This window comes from Strigops habroptila, chromosome 2 (genome assembly GCF_004027225.2).
Source record: "Strigops habroptila isolate Jane chromosome 2, bStrHab1.2.pri, whole genome shotgun sequence".
Taxonomy (NCBI): domain Eukaryota; kingdom Metazoa; phylum Chordata; class Aves; order Psittaciformes; family Psittacidae; genus Strigops; species Strigops habroptila.
In genome coordinates this window covers 80354608-80376913 of record NC_044278.2, presented here as the reverse complement: position 1 = coordinate 80376913, position 22306 = coordinate 80354608, and the positions used below count along the sequence as shown (strand labels likewise).

At 42.9% G+C, this 22306-nt stretch overlaps 1 protein-coding gene across 13 annotated transcripts in view; it reads right to left on the bottom strand.

Moving 5' to 3' along the window:
• The window catches only part of MYCBP2 (MYC binding protein 2), a 182810-nt gene extending 160949 nt beyond the window's left edge, over positions 1–21861 (bottom strand). For 12 of the 13 annotated variants that reach the window (XM_030476192.1, XM_030476191.1, XM_030476196.1 and 9 more), the window contains exon 1: positions 21123–21861. In XM_030476192.1, the coding sequence (XP_030332052.1) occupies positions 21123–21403 (281 nt within the window). In that variant the 5' untranslated portion in view covers positions 21404–21861. The remainder of the gene's footprint in view (positions 1–21122) is intronic. The other variant, XM_030476193.2, reaches the window with a different exon arrangement.
• Positions 21862–22306: the final 445 nt, after the last annotated feature.

Genomic DNA, 22306 nt, shown 5'->3' with positions numbered 1-22306 from the left:
CAATCTGCTTCCAGTGGCAGAAGGCTTTTAGCCTTTAACTCAGCTGTTGATACTATTTAATTCACACAAAACAAACACTGATTATCGGCAAATCTTAGGTAGGTTTTCTGCAAACTGCTTCAAGCCATTTAACATTTGAGACTAAGCAGTTTTCAACTGGACCACAAAGGAAGTGCAAGTCAAATGAGTGCAGAATATGAAGATACCTTGACAAGAAAATAGTTGTGGCAAATGGACCCAAAGAAAGAGTTACAACCTTCACAGAAAAATCTGTTGAAAATAAAGGCAAACACCTCAAATGTTTAGCCCTGGAGCATGGAACAACTGTCTCAAACCAAAGAAGGAAAAAGGGGGGAAGGATGCGCAACAACCAATTTCTGGACAATTTAAAATAGCTGTTAAATTACATGACTGCAACTTCTTTTCAGCTTTCTAGCATCTGTCGTTGAAGAGAGTAAAAACATGCTTTATTTATTTGCTTTCAAAGCAGAAGCACCATTAACTAGTACTTGCAATATTTGCTGCATTATTAGGAGGACACTCTTCGGTCATCTCAACATCATTGCTCTTATTCTGTTCAAAAGAACTGAGGAAATGCAAACAGAGCCTCAAAGTCACAACAGTCCTGAATTGCAATTCATAGGCTTAAATTTGAGAAGGAAGCTTTATGTGCTGTGTGCCTCTCACTCAATGTTGTTACTCAATTACTCAATATGGGTTAACATGTTAACCTTAAATAGTGTCACACCTGCACAAGCTCTTCTAGGCTGTACGTTACACTAAAAGTGTCACTGATGAGTGGAAAAAAAAAATTATTCTGCCTCTGCTGCTGAGGTAGAATAGGAACAGCACAAGAGTTACTCAGCTGCTGTCTGAGCAGCTAGTACAGCATTAGACCCAGTCATTCTATTGTTAATTAAATCCTTGAGTACACTTCTGAAAAGAGTGAGTTTAGTAAGCCATATGCTAACACAAGAATTTTAAAAGCTTCCAACTGACTTTGACTCAGTGTATTTGTCTAAACTTGCTTGCTCTAGTTCAATGGCTAAACATCTTGGGGATGAAGTACACTGTTGACAGGAGAGGTCTGCAAAAATCATGCTGTGTCCAGACAAATGACAAATACAATGTATTATTTTGCTTGCATAGGTGCTTACTCTGCACAGTTAGCTTAAGCATTTGAGGGCTAGTGGAAATGCTCTTAATAGGCAACAACCATTCAGTAACACTGAAATGAAACAGTCACATTTGTGATATCAAATAATTCTGTCATTCCCTCCACTTGGTTAGTTATTGCTGCTGGTGGTCAATTAGGTTGGACAAGAAGCAGCAAGCATTTTCTTCTGAACAGCCCAAAGTAAAATCCCAAGCTGAAACCATCAAGTATCCCACAACAGCAAGTTATCACTCATGTAGTCACCATCATGTCTCAGGGTCTTTCATCACAGCATCAAGCTCCTTAAAAAGCTCTAAATTTACCAACACACTTTACACAAGGGCAGTGAAATGTAAGTACGGACATGAGGGCATTGGTTGAAAAGTAACGAACTCATGTTTCCTCCACTGTCTTCCTCAGCTGCCCCATAATGAATAACAGTGCAAGATCAGCAATACCCATTTTTATGTGCAGCAATCACATAATGACTAAATCACAGACAACAGACTAGTGCCGTTTGGCAGCTTTCTTTGTATAGGTATATTACTGCCATAAAGGATCTACAAATTACAAAACACATTATCCGGAGGTTTTCACTACATGATAGAATATCATGTTTGCCATAAAGGCAGTGGGACTACAAGAAGGTTAACTGGTCCAAAGCAGTTACAACATCAGCCACAGTGCCCCATCTCATCTACCTTAAGTTCTGCCCCACAAACTGTCAGAGGAGTACCTGACTTGCAAAAGTCTATATGCTTTCGTGATTTGCTTCTTGACTAAGCATATTACAACATCTGTCAGTCACAATTTTTCAGACTTATCACTACTCCTAAGACACCACTGGGGAACCGAAGTACTACAGACGTATATACAAAAGGGAGGTGAGGAATAAAAGCTATTTTGACTAAACAAAGCTGCATCAACGCAGAATGACTGCCCAGAAAATGTGATAACATTACTACTCTCTTCTTCTGATCTCTGGAAGGTATATATTATACTTCATAAGAAAACAGCAAACACAGCAATTTTCACTTTCTACCATTTAGTTTAATGGTTCTCCTTTACCTTCCCATGTCCAAACTTCACCAGAACTTTCACCACAGCTGCTGCAGACCGCCAACTGCATTGTCCCTGTTCTTTTTGTGATTCAGACAGAATATGCAACAGCTGATGGCAAGCCAACTGAGAGCTTAAGTGTTAGGATTAGAGAGTAGACCAATATTACCAATATTGGTTTGGGTGTCTGCTACACACATTCTGATCAGGGAGAAGTAGATCATGCCCGCAAGAAACCTCACACTGACAGGCCCTGGTCCTTATGGGGGATGTCAATTGAGGTAACTATCCCCATATCTGCTGGAAAGGAACACAGCAGGGCACAAGCAATGCAGGAGGTTTCTGGAGCACATGGATGATAATTTCATGACACAGGTGGTCAAGGACTCAATGAATGAAGTCACTTTGCTGGACTTGACACAAGGAAGAACCGGTCAGGTGCATGAAAGCTGAGGGCAGTCATGGATGCAGTGAAAATGCAGGTGAAGCTCAGGAAGCTGAAAGAAGGAAGCAAGGCAAAAGCAGGATCACAACCCTAAACTTCAGAGGAACAGAGTTTGGCTTGTTCAGCAACCTACCTTGAAGAGTCTCATGGGATACAGTCCCCTGGAGAGAGAGGGGTGCAGAATAGCTGGTTGATAGTTTTAAGGATCACACACTTGCACACATACAGGAAGTCAAAGGAGACAGAAGGCCTACATGGATGAACGACGAGCTCCTGACAAAGCTCAAGCATAAAAAGGAAGCATACAAGAGGTGGAAGCGGGGTGAAGGAAGCTCAGGCTAGGGATCATTTAAGTAAGTCATAGGACCTGACAGAATGCACCCACAAGTACTGAGGAAGGTGGCCAATGATACTGCAAGGCAACTCTCAGTCTCTGAAGGGCCACAGCAATTAGCATAGGTTCCTGAAAACTGGAAGAAAACAAACGTCACTCCTATCTTCAGGAAGGCCACGAGAGAAGATCAAGCAATCCAAACATACAAAGGACAGGATAGTGAATAGTCAGCTTAGATTTATGAAGAGGAAATCATGCTTCACCAGCCTGGTAGCCTTCTACAACGAGAAGGCTGGCTTAAGGCCTGACTAGAGAGCAGTGGATTTTGTTTATTTCAACTTTTGGAGGGCTTTTGACACTGTCAGTCACAACATCCCCATACACAAACCAATGAAGTATAAGCTAGATAAATGTGGACTGAAGAGGCCAAACTGCTAAGGTCAAAGGCTTGTGAGTGATGGAACAAAGCACACCTTCAAGACAGTTTGCAGACAGCACAAAACTTTGAGGAGCGGCTGATAAACCAGAAGGTTGTGCTGCCATTCAGAGGGACCTGAACAGATTGATGGAATGGGCCACCGCTACTGTCATTAAGTTTAACATAGGGGACTGCAAAGTCCTGCATCTGGAGAGGAACCGTCTCAGGTACACACTGTCAGCCAACTGGCTGGAAAGTCGTTTTAAAGAAAAAGATCTATAGGTCCTCATGGTGGACATACTGAACATGAGCCAGTAACACTGCCCCTGAAGCAAAGACGGCACACAGGCTTCCGGGCTGCATTAGAAAAAGTACTGCCAGCAGGTTGAGGGAGTTGGCTCTTACGTACTACACGGCACTAGCAACACCACATCTGGAGTAACATGATTAGTTTTGGGCTCCCCAGTACTTGAGAGATTCACTTACTGGAGCAAGTCCTGAAGTTCCATCTAAACATAAGAACCGTAAGAGTGGTCAAACACTGGAACAGGTTGCCCTGAGAGGCTATATTCTCCATCCTTGAATATATTCTCAATCCAATTTGACAATGTCCAGAGCAACCTGGTCTGGTTGATCCTAATTTGAGCAGGAAGGTTGGACTAGACAGTCTCCAAAGATCCATTCTAATCTCATTAACTCTGTGATCCCTCCCTGTTTGTTTACACACTAAAGAAAATTTGACTACAATAAGTGTGCTTGTACATTGTGGAAAGAGCACATTTTTTTCCTCATTCCGAGTTTAGCATTTTTCCTGGTGTCATGCCATGTTTCTGATTATGCTTCCAAGTAAAGACATACTGAGCTTTTCATCTGTTCACCATCTGGATCAGCAAACATACAGCAAATTCAGGCATAAGAGCAGACTTCTATGGGAATAAGTCAGCACAATCAAACCTACAATACTACATAACTCTTACAAGAGAGCAATGGATGAAAACCACTCTACCACACTTAAAATGTACAAGATAAGCCAGTCACTTGAATTCACCCACACTTTCTTGGATCTAATCAATGCCCAAGGGTATAAAAAGAAGTGTACAGCAAAGAACATGTTTACATGCAACAACCAAGAGTTTTTCTGTGCAGATGGATCAACATGGACACTGAATACAGAACCTTTAACAACACTTCTCCAAACTTCAGTGGTACAGGACATTTGTGCATGTTCCCAGGCAATCTAAAATATAATTTGACAAATGAAGGGTACTCCAGAATCATTAAAAACTGTGTCTAGAAAGGATCCCAAAAAGCCAGTCTTTCCATTCCCTGGTCCAGCACAGGACTAGTCAAATTCTACTTCATTCCTGACAGGTGTTTTCCCTGTGGAGATATTAAACACTGCTAATGATCACACTTCCACCATGTCCTCAATAATCCTATTAGAAAGCTCTTTGTGAGGGCTTTTCTAAATTGGCAACTAAATGCCTTTTAAAAATACATATATATATAAAAATAAATATATATGTACCTTCATTGTAGAAAAATCAGTTTGTTTTCCTCCTTTTCCATAACTAGATTATTTTTTTCCGCCCAAGTCTGAGGAGAAACAAGCCTGCTGATTAGGCAGTCTCAGTTCCTTCAGCCTAAACCACAAATCATTTACATCACCGACATCTAATTTCACTATTCTCTTATACTTGTATTTAGTCCTTCTTGTTGAGGGAAGGGGAAGGGAGGGGTGAAAGAGATGGGGGGGGGGAGGGGGGGGAGAGGGAGAGAGAGAGAGAGAAAATAAGCCCCACAATCCTGAAGTGCAAAGAAAAGGCCAGTAATTCCTTCAGGTCTCCTACACAAAGGAATCCCTCTCACGTGTTTTGAGGAAAAAAATAAAAAATATCTGAAACACTCCAACAGCATGACACTGCTAAATCATATTCAGTTTATAATTCTATACAACATGTAGAACCTGTCATGAAGAACTTCTACCTTACCTTTTATTCAATGTTGTTTTTACATTTGTGTTTACTAGTTAGGTTTGGGGTTTGGGGGTTATTTTTTTTTTTTCTTTTTTTGGTTGGTTGGATTTTTGTTTGGTTTTGAAGCTAAGCATTTGCTGGGTTATTACTTCAGTATATTTGTAGTGTTTCCTAGTTTTTCATCTTCTATGAACTTTTTCATCTACAATCTCAATTCCCACACTGGAATTGTCAGGGATGAGGCAGAACATTTCAGGACCTAGGACAGATCCAGATGCAGAACAAGGGTGACTGCCTTCCTGGACAGCCCCTTGACAGCTGCTCCCGGAGCACCCCTCCAGGGTGGTCTTCTGCGTAGTTTTAAATCCACCTTACAGTAGTTCCAGCTAGAACAGGGGTGGCCAAATTGATAGGTGCCAGGCAACACACCCAAAAATTCCACTGTACTAGAGCAACTTCAGTCCTTCTTTACTCATTTTTTAGTCACGCACTGTTTACCAGTTTGTGAATTCTCCAAGGTAATTCCCAATAGCTCTGAAATTGCCTCAGTCAGTTTTTCCAGCCATTCTAAGGGGGAATTTCATCATACTTATGAAAACACATAACTACTTTCTAGCCTGTTCTTTCTCTATTCTTGCCTTCATCACTGCGATTGTTTTAACTTACTATAAGGCAAAGCTATTTTTTCTATCAGATCTGCATCAGACTTTTCAGCCATGCAGAAAACCAGGAGGTACTCTCCTGATGAACTACTACAATGTGCATTTTGAGTTTTTTCCTTATCTTCTGTAAGCAGATAACATATCTGACACATGATCACATAGATGAAAGGCAGAGACAGACATTAAAGCAATCGCATTCCCTGCTGGTCTTCCCTATTTCCCATGCCATTTACTCCATCCTCCAAAGTGCTCCAAAACAGCTGTTAATTTGTAATCTAGCTTCAAGGCATCTTAATATCAAATACAATAATGGAGAACCACATCTGATAAGTACCAGTGCACATGTCAGCAAGAGACTTACTATTCACTGTCTCGTTGCTACAGAAGCTCAGATGTAAGGGCCTCAAAATACAAGAAAGAGAATACTAAAGAAAAAAGGGCTGATCAGAAGAACTGAAGAAATCTCAAAATTGAGGGACCATATTATTGCAAGAAATAAGTTGCTTTATAATCCTGGGTCACGTGAGGGAGTTGGCAATGATAAGCAACAAAACAAAGGAAGTAAGCAGAGCTTTAATGGCCTGATCAATAGCTGGAGAAGAGGTTTTATGACCAGATAACTAAATAGCAAGAAAAATGCGTGGAATCTGGATGTTGGCAAAGAGATGGAGAGGCACCAGTGACAAAATGCAAACACTGAATATAGCTATAAAACAAAGTTGCTACTTTTCTTGCATAGTGCCTATTTTGGTACCTCTCCATGCTTACAGAAGCTACAGCCTTCAGCCGCCTTACTTCTACAAACTGAAGGAATGCTTTTTCTTGAAAGCAACTACTTCTCTTAAAAGCCTCTATGTATAAAACCTCCCACATTTAGCTATGCATTGAGTACCCTTCCAATGAAAATCTCCCTTCATTTCTCCAACCTCAATGTGATCTCTTCACTGTTATTTCAGCTGCCAAGAATCCAAAGTATGTACAATGAGAAACTGCCTTACGACATGCCTCATAAAGCAACTCAAAGTAAACAACTCACATAATCAAAACACTATATACCTTCTACAGAGTTGGCATACAGAATGTGTCACTTAAGGGTAGGTGCTTCAAGATTACATTTATAACTGTAAAATGAGAGATGCTCAGAAAACAGCTCAAGTACTAGGTCCAATCTATTCAACTAAACTTTCAATTCTGCCCTGAGCTGATTTGTAGGTTACTCCATCTAACTCCCTTCAACACAAATCTACCAATCAATGTGAAAGTGGTTCAAGTCAACTGAACCCAGCAATGTTTTATGTTTAGAGGCTGCCCTAAAGTACCCTAAAACTGAACTTTGCTAAGGCTTTCCTTGCTTTACTTTTTGCCTTTACAGATACCTCCCTTTGATGACGAAGTAGCCACAGCTAATCATTCCTTTTACAGTTGAAATATCCAACATGCTTTCAACCATAGGGAGACAGCGTCAGCAGACTGCAAGAATAAAGAAGGAAAATAAATACCACTCAAATAAACCCAAACTGTTCTAGTCCTGATTAAAAAAAAAAAAAGGTCTGCTTACAGACAATAGTTCCAAAAGCTTTTTAATGCTTCATTTTTTGTATCACCTACAATAATACCTATCAAGTTTCCAAAAGGATTTGCCATGATATAATTGACAGGAAACCCAATACACAAACACAAACTGAAACGTGGCACACATGTATCATAGAAATACACAAACTCTCTCAGTATAATGCAAAACTAAGTATTAGCAAGCTTTATGAAATATACATGCATAGAGTACACATTATGCCATACACCCAAAATTTTACCTTACAAATCACAAATACAAATAGAAAAAAATCCAAGAATTTCTGAAGAAATACACTCATCTAAATCCTTTCACTGTAACTTGGCAACAAAATCTACAGAACTCTTCAGAAAAAAAAACCTCACCCTTTGCTAATATTGGTTAGTATCCCTGGGTTTTAGAATATCTCTGATGAGGGAACAATTGCTCCGTGAAGCAATTCATGAAAAATACCTCCATGAAGCATTTGCTTGACCTTCCTTTCCTCTTTGCACAGTTGCGGCCAGGGTAGGAAAAATAACAGTTACTGCTTCTGCCAAAATCACAGCAAAAGAAGCTCAGTTACATGGCAGTTGGCTCGCAGACCACATTTTTGCCTGTTGTGATACAGTAGAAGTTGGAATATGACATTTGCTGGCAAAACAAAAAAAAAAAAAAATAAATAAAATATAAAAAGAGTGGAAGACAAGCTGCAGAAGAAGCAAGCTAAGATTTCTGTAGTAATAACCCCAAACTGGGGACTAATTGCCACTACATACCCACCCACCACCTCAAGACCTTAAAACAGCTTAAAAATGCTCCAAGTAATAAATAACTCACATTTAGATCTCGTTACCATGCAGCTCTTCCTACAAGAATGTTAGCACAAATGTGTAGTTTAAACTTACTTAAAACTGCAAGCGCTGCTACTTTTCAGTTCCCCTCATATTCCCTTTACTTCTGTTGAGCTAGATAGAGGTCCAACACACGTTTCTATAAATATATTACAAAAAAGGAGGGCTAACGAGAATCTCTATCCTTCATTGGGTGCAAGAGGAAACAGTGTCAAAAGCTGAGGAAAAGGCTGAGGTATTTAATGCCTTCTTTGCCTCAGTCTTTAACAGTAAGAAGAGTTGTTCCTTGGGTACCCAGCCCCCTGAGGTGGAACACAGAAAGAATGAAGCCCCCATAATCTGAGGGGAAATGGTCAGCTACCTGCTACACTACTCAGACACACAGAAGCCTATAGGGCCGGATGGGGTTCACCCAAGGATACTGAGGGAGATGAGCAGAAGTGCTCACCAAGCCACTTTCAGTCATTTATGAACAGTCCTGGCTAACTGGGGAAGTCCCATGGCTTCCCCCTGGCTCCCCGGGGAAGGAGCAAATGTGACACCCATCGACAAGAAGGGCTGGAAAGAATATCCAGGAAACACCAGGCCTCTCAGTCTGACCTCAGTGCTGGGGAAAGTTATGAAGCAAATCATCTTGAGTGCCATCACACAGCACATATCAAGCCCGGTCAGCATGGGTTTATGAAAGGCAGGTCCTGCTTCACTAACCTGATCTCCTTCTATGACAAGTTGACCCACTTAGTGTATGAAGGAAAGGCTATGGATGTTGTTTACCTGGACTTCAGTAGAGCCTTTCACACCATTTCCCACAGCATTCTCCTGGAGAAACTGGCTGTTCATGGCTTGGACAGGTGATCTCTTCACTAGGTTAAAAACTGACTGGATGGGAAAGCCCAAAGGGTAGTGGTGAATGGAGCTAAATCCATTGGTGGCCAGTCACAAGTGGTTCCCCAGGGCTCAGTATTAGGGCCAGTTCAGTTTAATAACTTTATCGATGATCCGGATGAGGCGACCAAGTGCACCCTCAGTAAGTTTGCAGAAGACACCATGTTGGGCAGGAGTGTTGATCTGCTTGAGGATAGGAAGGCTCTGCAGAGGCATCTGGACAGGCTGGATCAATGGGCCAAGGGCAATCGTATGAGGTTCAGCAAGGTAAGCCCTGCATCCAGCACGTGGGTGACAACAACCCCACGCAATGCTATAGGCAGATGGAAGAGTGCCTGGAAAGCTGCCTAGCAGAAAAGAACCTGGGGGTGCTGACTGACGGCCACTGAACACGAGCCAGCTTGTACCCAGGCAGCCAATAAGGCCAAGAGCATCCTGGCCTGTTTCAGAAATATCGTGGCCAGCAGGGCTAGGGCAGTGATCATCCCCCTGTACCCAGCACTGGTGAGGCCGCACCTCAAATACTGTGTTCAGTTCTGGTCCTCTCACTACAAGAAAGACATTGAGGTGCTGGACCATGACCAAAGGTGGTCAACAAAGCTGGTGAAGGGTCTGGTCTGCAGAATAAGTCCTCTGAGGAGTGGCTGATGGAACTGGGGCTGTTTATAGCCTAGAGAAAAGGAGGCTGAGGAGAGAACTCTCTATGACTATCTGAAAGGAGCAGAGAGGTGTCGGTCTCTTCTCCCAAGTAAGAAGCAACCGGACAAGAGGAAATAGCCTCAAGTTGTGCTAAGGGAGGTGTAAATTTGACATTAGGGAAAATTTCTTCACTGAAAGGGTTGTCACGCATTGGAAGAAGCTGTCCAGGGTGGTTGAGTCCCCAGCCCTGGAAGTATTTAAAAGATGTGTAAATGTGGCACTTAGGGACATGTGTTAGAGGTGGACTTGGCAGTGCTAGCCTTACAGGTTGGACTCAATCTTAAAAGTCTTTTCCAACCTAAATTATCCCATGATTCTATGCTTCCAGTAACGAGGATCACATCTTGCAACACAGCTCTATTGCAAGGATTGTTCAGCATTGTATATTTGTTCCCTGTGACACCTCCTGTTAAAAGACAGACAGATAAACATCACATAGATCCTTTATGCCCTATTTTTCTAAGAATTACAGAATCACAGAATCATTTAGGTTAGACAGGAGCTCTTCAGGTAAGACTTTTTTTACTGTGAGGGTGACTGAGCACTGGCACAGGTTGCCCAGCAAGGTTGTAGAGTCTCCATCCTTGGCGATATTCAAAACCATCTGGACACGGTCCTGTGCCACCGGCTCCAGGTGGCCCTCCTTGAGCAGGGGCAGTGGACTACTGGGAGTATTTTCTCTTTTCATCAAGGGTTACAGATTTTTTTTATCTCAGCAGTGAGAATCATTGAACAGGAAAACAGCTCAGCTTGATAGGCAGATCTCAAAACATCACCAATGAGCACAATAAATTTCGTTCCCAAATAATAAAATCTTGGTATTTTTGATTGTCAACAATGACAATATCAACCTCAGATGACCTCACTATTTAAAATTACTGATAACATCTTCATTTAGTAAGCCTAAGATCTAAAGCTTGAGGAACTCAGATTTTTAGTAAAGAGGGCAACAGCTCAACAGTCATTCTAACAGCCATGTGTATGCCCTCCAAACCATTACCAGCTTATGCACCATCTTCTCTGAATTACTAATCAAGCATTCTGATGTGAATTTTCATCTAGGTCAATACAAAAGAAAAGTCAGGGCAGTTAAGCAGTATAACTACAAATGGAAAAACCATCAAAATCCTGTCACCTAAATCCATAAATTGGGATAAGGAACATCAACTGTAATCCAATTAAGACAGGCTTAGAGGAAAACAGAGTCAGACTATTGGGACACTTGTAGTTTCTTTCCTGTAATTATCTGATGTTTATTATTTGCTGCATTGTCACCTATGAAATTAGACCTGTAAGAACACATGCAAGGAAAACATTCAACTCCATTTTTTCAGTGTAAAGTACTTCTGTATCTCTTCAATATTTTTAGGACTCTGTATTAAACTTTTTTCTTTTTTTTTAATAAAAAGGTCATATAACCATAGCAAAGATGACAATATCCACACCTTTGACCACTTTCCTATCTGAACAAAAGCACCAAAACCAAAATGCATACAACACTATCCTACATGAAATCATAGCAGCAGAGTTTTAATTTAAGGAATAAGCTCTATGAAGTTTAGGGAGAACTGTTCTTGTTCAGAAAAAGCACATTACCAGTGGTTAATGACAGTATAACTTCCTTAGAGTGATTACTATCGCAAGTAAACCAAATCAATTCTACATTGTCTTCACTGAATCGCAAAAGATGCAACCACATAGTGCAAACTGGAAACTTGCATGTACAGCTGTCAATGGTCTACCCTGTATAACAGTATATTCTAGAAATAAAATGGGATAGAGAATTGATTGGTTTGAAGAGGAAAAAGAATAGAGACACGACTACTCTGAAAACATGCAGGCATAATGAAGATGTATGAGCATATCCGTTAGAAAGAATAATGCATTGGCTAGTGGGAAAGGAAAAGCAAAACCAGATAAGAGGTGAGTCATAAGAAACTACATATAACTCATGGTGAAACAATCAAAACAAGAAAGAGGAGGCCGAAAGAATAAGAACAGGAGAATAAGGTATTTATTTAATAACAAGCTTATCTGAACATAATATAAATGACTGGCTGCAGATCTGTATAAAGACAGCCATTGTCCTATGGGCTCGGCAACAGAAAAGATGAGTGATGTTATCAACTGCAACAAGGAGAACACTGGAAAAGTGAAGAGCTCAGGGTTTGACCTTATTAGGATCAAAACTCTTAGCTAGACATTATTCCACACTGACAGAGATCATGACCAAAATAATCTAACTATTATAGCACCTATAAATTTAAACTACAAACAACAGACTTATACTTTTTGACCTTAACTTACTTTCTCTTTGTATTGGCTTTGGCTAGGATACAGTTAATTTTCTTAAGAGTAGCTTGTATGGTGCTTGTATGTTTTGGATTTGTGATGGAAACAGTGCTGGTAACACACCTATGTTTTAGCTGTTGCTGAACAGTACTTACACAGAGTCAAGAACTTTTCTTGCTCTACCCCAGCAAGTCGGCTGGGGGTGCACAAGAAGTTGGAAGAGGAAATAGCCAGGACAGCTGACCCCAAATGACCAGAGGGATATCCCGTTCCATGTGATATTATGCTCAGCAATAAAAGCTGGAGGGAAGGAGAAATGGGGCAACATTCAGAGTTTTGGGGCTTACAAGTAACCACTATGCACAATGGAGCTCTCCTTTCCTGGAGATGGCTAAACATCGGCCAGCCGATGGGAAGTGGTGAATGAATTCCTTATTTTGCTTTGCTTGTGCACACAGCTTTTGCTTAATCTATTAAACTGCCTTTATCTCAACCCACAAGTTTTCGCATGTTCATCCCTCCAACTGTCTCCCCATGCCACTGCGGGGGGTGAGTGACTGAGCAGCTGTGTGGTGCTGAGCTGACTGCTGGGGTTAAACTACAACATCCTGTCATAGAATTGATAAAGTATTTTCCAAGAGTTCAAAAACCCGAGTTCAAGAGCCATTACCTCAGACAACCATGAATGTGAACACAAGTCAAGGAAAGCTAAGGGAAGAAACTGAAAATAAGGAATGGTACTAATCTAACCACAAGACTCCAGTTTTATGTGGGGACAAGGAAGCTGAATTGTTTCTTTTCTAAGGCGTACACATCCTCAGAGTATTCTCAGGCCCAAGCAGCCATAGATATACTAGATGCAAAGAAAGAAGTATCACTCAGTTGTAACAATAAAAACTAATTAAGTCCATCAACACATTCATCAGTCTGAAGGGATGCAGCGAGCTATAACATGCTATTTACTATAAAGTATTTTCTAAGGAAAAAAAAACATATTAACATATGAAAGATTAAATCTAAATGTACAGAAATCATATACCTTCATTTAGCCACTTACGGCACAGAAAGCCCATTCTCCCATTCTCCTATGCTAATTTCTAGTATTCATCTCCTGGAGGGGCACAACAGTAAGAATTAGCTGTGAAAGAGTCTACTTACAACATAAAAAGTTTAGTTAGTTGTAAGGTTACTATCCCAATCAGCACCTCAGTGTGAAGCAGTGTTTATGGCAAGCAAGGCAAGAAAGAAAAGACAAAAATAAAACCATGTATATAAAAGATGTTGCAAGAGGTTAGTTTCCAAAGTAAACGAAGGACATGGAAAACAGTTTGCACAAAGTACTTCAGTACCAAAGACTGTAACGCTGTCGTATGTGCTTTATAAAATATATGCCGTACATCTTTAAATTATGGGTTTGGTGAAACGGATGTAGACGTATGTCAGAGAAGAATCTACTAAAGAAATATCTTCAAAATATTTTGGCCAGGAGGAAGATCATAATATGGGAGGAAAAACAAAACCAACATTCCACAACTGACAGTTAACATGGCAGAAACATAAATTCAACATCAAGTTTTTAAGCAGCACATTTACTACATTTAACACAGCTAGCACTGAGGAATGGTAACTTCTTAAATTAGTCCAGCTCCCATCTAACTGATTATATTTGCTATCTAAAAGACCATCAGCATGCCAGAGCAGATAGCATAATTGAAATCGAAACTTTAACTGGCATTTCCTCTTATTTTTAAAAAGACAAAAAGCACACTCGAAAAACCCCACCACGAAGCTACAACATAAAAGAGAAAAAAAAAAAGGCAGAACATACATGCTGGTTTTAAATCTGTAGGTGTAAGAATCCCAGGGACACACAGATTAGAAAGCCTGAAGATGGCTGAGAACAGGAAATCAGACTTTATGTGAAAAGTGGCAACAGAGCTCATGCCCCTTTAAAAAATGGAAGCAAAGCCCAATTTCAGTTAAGCAAAAATAACTGATTATTTCTCGAATTGCCAGCTGTAGCCATTTTGAAATAAATTAGAACAAATAAATCAGTCACTGCTTAAAATATTAAGCAGAATTAACCACCATCGTTGCAAATCTAATATGCCTCTCCTGTCACACTTAGCAGTTATGTTGACTTACATTTGCATATTAAAATTCTACATTCTTCTGAACTTCAGCAGAACATTCAGGCAATGTTTACTCATGCCAAGCGGAAGAGACTTCATTATCCACATAAAAAACACCCACAAAATTCATGCAATGACCTCATATGGAAGTATTTACTGAGAGTATAACACTAATACTTAAGCCAGGTATGTTGCCACTGTTACGAACTTTGCCATTGTATAGATACCAAGACCTACAATCATATCCCCAAAAATATTTTCATCAGCAAACTCCAATCTTACATTCAGAAAGGATAAATTATTTTAAAACTTTAAAACACATTAAGTACAGTAGATCCACAAAAGTGGCAACAATATCAAGAGATCACCAAACATCAAGGATTAACCTAGCAGTAAAAGAGAATTACATACTGCCTTACCTATGCTTGAAAAGCATCTACAAGAATGCCAAAACCCAGGAGCGGGTAATGGGAACTGAAAAAGAGGCAATAATCTGCTGTCATTAGTATTTACCTTACTAAAAAGACACTTCCCAAAACAATTACTATATGAACAATAAAAAGGCTTAAATAATAATGACCAAAATATTACAGCTAAATAATTAGGTATCCAGTACAAATGATTCAGTAACAAACTGGTTATGTGGAGAACATGTCAATCTACTCCATAGGTGAACATTCGGAACGAGAAGATATTTAGCAGTACAAACACTGTAACTGCTGCTACTTGTTGACACACTCTCACACAAGCACACTTCCACAGCTAAAAAAACAAAACAGTATAACAGTTTTTTGTAACAGTTTGGCCAATAATTGAACTTTTAACTGAAGAGCAAAAGGTTCCACATAGTATTATTTGATAACGCAAAACAAATAACAAGGAAAAAAAATAATCACACAATGTGATTCTATCATCACATGCAGTAATTCTTTTCCAAGCTACCCACCTTCCTTCAAATGAAGAAGCAGAAGGACTACAAAAAACAAAAGTGTCTTTTAGTACCACTTGACTTCAAAGGCTGCTTCAGCCTCTATTTTTGTGAAAAGGAAATGCATTTTTATCAGCCCCCAAAATGACTACTCTTCTGCATTTCAGGGTGGGGTTTTGTTTGGGGTTTTTTTATTTATTTTTATAATTTATATAAACTATTTGAAAAATGAATATTACTTTTACACATGCACAAATAAACATCTTCAAACTGTCAACATATTACTACCTTCTTTTCAGCTTCTGCACAAATACAAACCATGTTAGACTAAGTGACTACTACAGATTTTTAAAACAACTACCTTGTGAAACTGTTTTCCTTATCAGAATATAAGGTAAAGATGATATGTAAAAATAGCTAATCCCTAAAAACCAATAGCATAATACAGTATTAAAATATTACTATATTCATAAAATCCGAGGATGGTTTGGGTTGTAAAGGACCTAAAGATTATCTAGTTCCAATCCCATGGACAGGGACATCTTCCACTAGACCAAGTTGCTCAAAGCCCCATCCAACCTGGCCTATTAGCTGCAGCCTATATAGCACGGCTAAAAAGCCTACAGCAGACAGCAACTCTTACCAGGTTTTCTAATGCACAGGTTAACTTAAGACGCAACAGCACATTGTTTTTCCAATGAAATTCAATAAAATTTTAAGTTTACATAAAGGAAAACTTTTGTTTCAGTAAAATGGCATTTTTCTATGAGACTAGAAAAATAGACTAGACTAGAATATTTCAGTTGGAATGGACCTACGAAGCAAGCTGTTTTACAGATATAAGCAGGAAAATGTTGTCTCTAATGCATAACACTTCACAGGAAACATTTGTTAAACTTTATGTATACAATCATATTTTCAATCAAATGAATGTTTCCAAACTTTCTGCAATTATAATTTTATTTTAAAAAAGCATCAAGTCTCTATCAGAAAACAGCTTACACCTTTTGTAAAGGCTTTAGAGCTGAACAAATTAAGGTTTTCCAGTGTGCCAACAATCAAAATAACAACTTTCACATATCTAAATCTATTAAACTTGGTTTCTACAAATTCTTTAATAACTTAGCAGTACAAGCGTGAAGTATTTCAGTAGCGTTTCTCCAATAAATTTTGAAAAATAGACACTTAAAACATCACAGGGCTGCATAAGCATCGCATTATTGAGCAAAAGAGGGGGCATAAGAGAAGACTTTGTGTCAACTTTGAAAAGTCTAAAGAGTAACACCTAATGATCAATTTTCTCCGAGGGATGTATAATTTACTACTGTGAGTGTGGTGAGCTGGCCTACTTCCAAAAATTTCTTTTATCATCCAGCAGAAAGAATCAGTGTAAAATGAAAGAAAGTTGGCTGCCTCTTCTTCAGCCAAAATGGCTGGAAAAAACAGTCGTCTGATTTCTGGTTAATAGCAGAAATCTTACATTCCAGTCACCACTGAAATTTTCCTTGATCTCAACAAGGGATGCAGTACCAAGAGATTGACTCCACACTTCATAAAGTTGCCTAATCCTGCAATTAACGTACAACTGTCTTTGCTCAGATAACAATATTAAAAATCTGTTATGGTACTACTAGCAGTGGGAAATTTACTTGTCAAGATTGGTTTGGAAGATAAGTCTACTCTGAATGTCTGTGCGCCAAATTTGTAGTCTCTGCTTTGTGGCTACTGAAAAATATGAAAATGACTAGTAATGGTATAATGGTTAGTGTAGCTATAAAAATCTGTAAAACACTGGTAGGAAGTATGAGCTTCTTCAGAGGGCAAGTGAAAACTTCATGTTTTCAGTGCGGTCTGATACACCAGGTTGTGAGTGGACGAAATGGGAAGTCTGCCCTGGTACTGAAGTATGTAAGTTGTTAACTACTTTCGGTCCTAAAGCTTTGCATTTGCAAAGTAAGGTATTTACAGTAAGGTATTTATTTATCCAATTTTCACATTTTGTTGTCTTCAAATACACAGTTTTCCTGTTGTATAACTTAATCCTAACAAACAGCCCTATCCAGCTGAATTGGTGGTGTTACCTATTGTGGATCTCTGGGTTTTCACTGAACTGTCAGTCTCTTTTGCTCTTCTTTTACCTATGTATACTTCCAGAAGTATCAGTTAGGCTCACTGTGTTCTTTGAAACTTTTCGTCAAATATGGATAGAAGTGAAAATTTGAAGACTGCATCTGGGTTTCTGTAGTAACATTAGGTATCAGAGATGTAGCAGTATTAATTATCTTCCAAACCAATCTTGACAAGTAAATTTCCCACTGCTAGTAGTACCATAACAGATTTTTAATATTGTTATCTGAACAAAGACAGTTGTACGTTAATTGCAGGATTAGGCAACTTTATGAAAGGAAACAGAAAAAGCTTTAGGCTGGCACTAGTGCTAAAACGAGCAGTTTCTCTGCTCCCACTGCTCTGTACTTAGATCTTTGTGCAACCCTTCACCTCATGCTGTCACAAGCACAATCACAAGGTGAGCCAGATCAGGGAATTACTCTGGATTACAACAAACCATTTTTGCCAAGTTAATTTTAACCCAGAGCAAGTCTCTAATCTGCTACTGCAAGAGACTATATAAATAATTATGTCAACGTGGCAGGAAGAACAAGCACACCAACTGAACGGTCCCCTTTGGAGACTGAAGTGTTCACAACACTGCAGCCAGTACCACATGAGGAAATGCAAAGCACTGCTACTTCTGTTTCAAAGCCAATTACTGCATCCTACTCGACATACGATATTCATCACTTTCAGATGACAGCCAGCACAAACACCTTGCAAATGCGATCGTAATCTCACTTGTGACTTTCAGACAATCTCCACAATGTTTCATTTTCTTGTCTACACACAAGCATTTTCTTACTGCACTCTAGTTCTTCATAACCATTAAAGTTAAGTGTGGAATAAAAGCACTCACTGAGGCAGGCATTGGTCATACCATATGAAGTGCGGAGTACAATTTTGCACACTTGAATCAATAATTCTTTTGAAATTGACATATTGCAAGTAGGTTGCACTACCATTCTTCAAATTAGTCTTCTTGTAGCACAGGAAGAAGTGTATTAATGTTCATAAGCCAATCTGTTTAGTTTTTTAAATTACTTCAAGATATTTTTGTAGTCACAAACACTAAGTGACAGATTAGGAGGCTTCAGATTTTCCACATTTTCTGATATAAACTATATTATCTTAGCCTCCAATTAATTTATCTGGCACTGTTACCTACTGTAGAAATTAGATGCAGTCACAAATCACTTTAAAGCATCTCTTTAGAAAATGTTTGGGATTTTTTCCGTGCTTGTCAAAAAGCATTTTTGACCATTTCTGTTTAAGACTACCAGGTGGCTGAAGTTCTCAAACCTTCAACTGCAATATTTTGACACTAATATGGAGAAAGGGTGGTGATCATGAGCAGTACCTTGGCTGCCATCAGTCTTGATACATGAGATGTTGAGGGTGAGTACCACAAGATAGCAGGCAACCAGCCTATTATTAAACATCCTCCCCTCAAAAGTCCTACCGTATACATTGGATGTATTCACTAGGATTAACTAGCTGTCATTTACTTGTCAATAGCTTAATATAACCCGTTTTCTCCATATAAAGAGTCTGGCTTCTTTGAACGGTTCCAAGATGACTAAATCTGGCCCTCAAGAATAAAGACATACAGCAACTGCAAATGTCACTGTTTCTTTTAACTGGCATTCTCCTAAGAATCTACAAATAAGAAACAGAACCCAGAAGAATGCAATTTATGGTACCTTGGAGTTAAAAGTAATTCTCTTAAGAATGCCAATTAAAAGAAATACCAACATTTACATCCACCTAAAGCTAGCATTTTCTACAACTGTAAATACAAGAGATACCAGCTTAATTATCTTGAAACTGAAAAACATGGACGGCACAAAAAAGTCAAGACTACAGCTTTTAAAAAAAAACAGACACGTTAAGGCAAAATTCAGATAAATATCTGAATACCACAGAGCAATCACATGGCTGATCTCCTTGCATTTAGTAGTTCCCTTACACTTAGCACTTGCAGTCCCAGGATTAAATGATACAAAGCTCAAAAGCAGGAAGAGAAGATTTAAAGGAAAAAGCATGAGCACTGAACTAAGGAATATATAGGGTAAGAAAACACTCACAGGTCTACACAGGGAAAAAAAGAACTATAGTTTCCCTGTCATACACCCTGAACTCAGTAATTGCAAATATGTCAAATGCCAGTGTCAACAGTCCACGTCTGCAGCGTTTGCCACAAGCAAATTGGGAAAGTTACGTTATTCTTTTAGCTTCTTATGTTAATTCCGCTCCCAGACACAGACTTCTGGGGGGGAACGAGAGGAGACAAGCCCTGCTGTTCCAGTCAGACTGAAAAAAACCCCCAAACCGAGAGGCCAAGCAGCTAGTGCTTTACAACCATTTACAAAGTTAAAACAACGCTGACTCAAAGCTCTATCGCGATCCGGGCACCCACATCACAGCTCAAGACCAGGAGAGGCCGAGAACACAGGAAGGTGCCGGCTTCGTGTCATTCGCATCCTCACCACCACCTCTGCAGGGAAACAATGGGGAGCGCCAGGGCACCTAAGGGGAGCCGGTCCCTCGCCCCCCTCACCCGGGCCGGCCGCGGCCGGGCACACCCCGCCCTCGCCTCCGCCGCTCGGTCTCCAGACCGGGGCGGGGGCCGCGGGTAACGGCGACACTCGCCGCCCCTCCCTCGCTTACTCCCCCGCCGCCTCTCACCGCCTCAGCCCGCAGCCGCCTCCCCGGTCCTGCGCTGAGGGGCGGGAGGCGAGGGCATCCCGGGCAAAGAGCGGCAGGCGCAACAGGCACCCTGCTGCGGCCCGGGGACGGAACCCGAGAGCCGGCTGGCAGGACCGGCGGGACAGGGAGCCCCGAGGGGCACCATCCGCCGGGGGGACCCGTGCACCGGGCGGCACACCCCTCGCATCTCCCCCGGAGAGCGCTGCCCAGGGGGCAGCCTCCCCACAGATACTGAGGCCGCGTCCAAGGCGGCAAAGAAAGACATTACCGAAAGAGACGGAAAAATAAAGCAGGGCGGCCAAAAGCTGCTCCGACACACGGCAAAACACTAAGGTCCCTCGCTCGGGCGGCCCCGCCAGCGGGTGCCCTCGGCAGAAACCACGGGGTTCAGCCCGTTTCAGTGGCACCACAGGCCCCGGCCGGAGCGAGGTCTCAACATGGACACCATGACTGAGGAAACGCTCCATCCCCCGCGGCGGCCACGGGAGGACGGGTGGAGCGGGGCTTTACATCGCTCTCCCCCGCCACAAGGGCGCGGCGGAGCCCCCGGCCTCCGCGCTGGGGGAGGGGAGCGGGCACAGGTAGCCACCACGAGCACACACCCTCCCGGCCACCCCGGCCCCCAGGCAAGGAGGGCGTCAGCGCCATCTGCACGATAACGCCGGCCGGGCCCGGTGGCACCTGGGCAGGCGCCGCGTTACATCACCGCCCCCTTCACCCTCCGGGGCCCGGCGGCGGCCACATGGCAGCGGGGGTAGCCGAAGGAGGAGGGAGAATGAGGAGGGCGGGTGCCGGGAGAAAGGTGCACTCACGGGACCGGGAGAAGGGCCGCTCCCAGCCGGCCATGGGAGGGGTGGTGGCGGCCGCCGGGGGCTGCCCGTCTCGCCCGGGAGGGAGCTCGGCGCGCGTTACCTGCCCGGGTGGCTCCCCAGCTCCCGGTCGCTCAGCGCCGCCGTGTAAATCTTCCGGTATCTGTCGGCCAGGGCCTTCCCGGAGAGCAGCAGCTGGTAACGGCTCCGGCAGCCGAGCGACGGCGCCGCCAGGGCGCCGGGCAGGGCTCCCAGCCCGCCGGCTGAGCCTTCTTCGGGCCCCATGGACCCCGCCGGGCCGGAGCCGCTGGAAAGGAAGAAGAAGCCGCCCTCGGCCCCGGTGCAGGCGGCGGCGGCGGCTCCCGCAGAGGCGGCGGCGCTCATGCCCCTCCCCGCCCGCCCCCTGCTGGCTGCGCTGCCTCCCGGCGCGACACGGACACAGGCGGCTCCCACCGCCTTTACCGCCGGGGCCCAGCCATGGGGAGGCCGCAACAGCCGCCGCCGCCGCCCTCGGCGGTGCACATCCACGCGGAACGGGGCCGGGGGGTGCGGGAACACCCGTCTCCTCCCCTCAGCGGCGGCTCGGAGGTCCTGCTGCCAGCCCGCTCGCCTTCAGCCCCGGGCGCAGCGCCGGCCGCCGCGCCGAGCTCTGGGCAAGACCGTGTGCCTCCGGGACGGGGGCTGGGGGAAGCAGCCGTTCGCTTCCCCCTTCCCCCTACGGGGATGGGGGGGGGGGAGTTGGGGGCGGAGGCCGGCGGCTGCCGCGTTTCCGCGGAGTTTCGCTTCGGCGGCGCCACCGCCCTCTCTCCGCACAGCCGCACCGGCCCCGCCTTCCGCCCGCCTCCTCTCCGCGGCCAGCCCTGCCCCAGGCCGCATGCGCCGCCCGCGCCCGGCCCCTGCGCGGCCCCCGGGAAATCCGGGACTCGGCGGGAGCCCGCACCTGAGGCAAGGGGCGGCGGGCAGAGGGGTCGCCGGGTATCGGGCCGGGACCCACGAAGTCATGCCCGTGGGGGGGGGGGGTGTGGGGGTGTGTTGGGCTTCGCGCGGAGCTCATCTTTCGCCGTGCCGACACTGCTTGCCTGTTTGGTTTTATTTAGGTGCCTTGCTGTGTTTGGACAAGACGCAGAAACTCCTGGTTTTAGCGAGGACAGCTGTTGCAGTCTTGTCATGTCTCTGTAAGGGCCCACGTCAGAGCCCTTACGTACGTTGCACCCAAACGTAGGGTTTGGGTGCAAGAAGCCTGGTGTGACCAACTGTAGCAGCTACACCGCAGTGCGCTAATCTTCG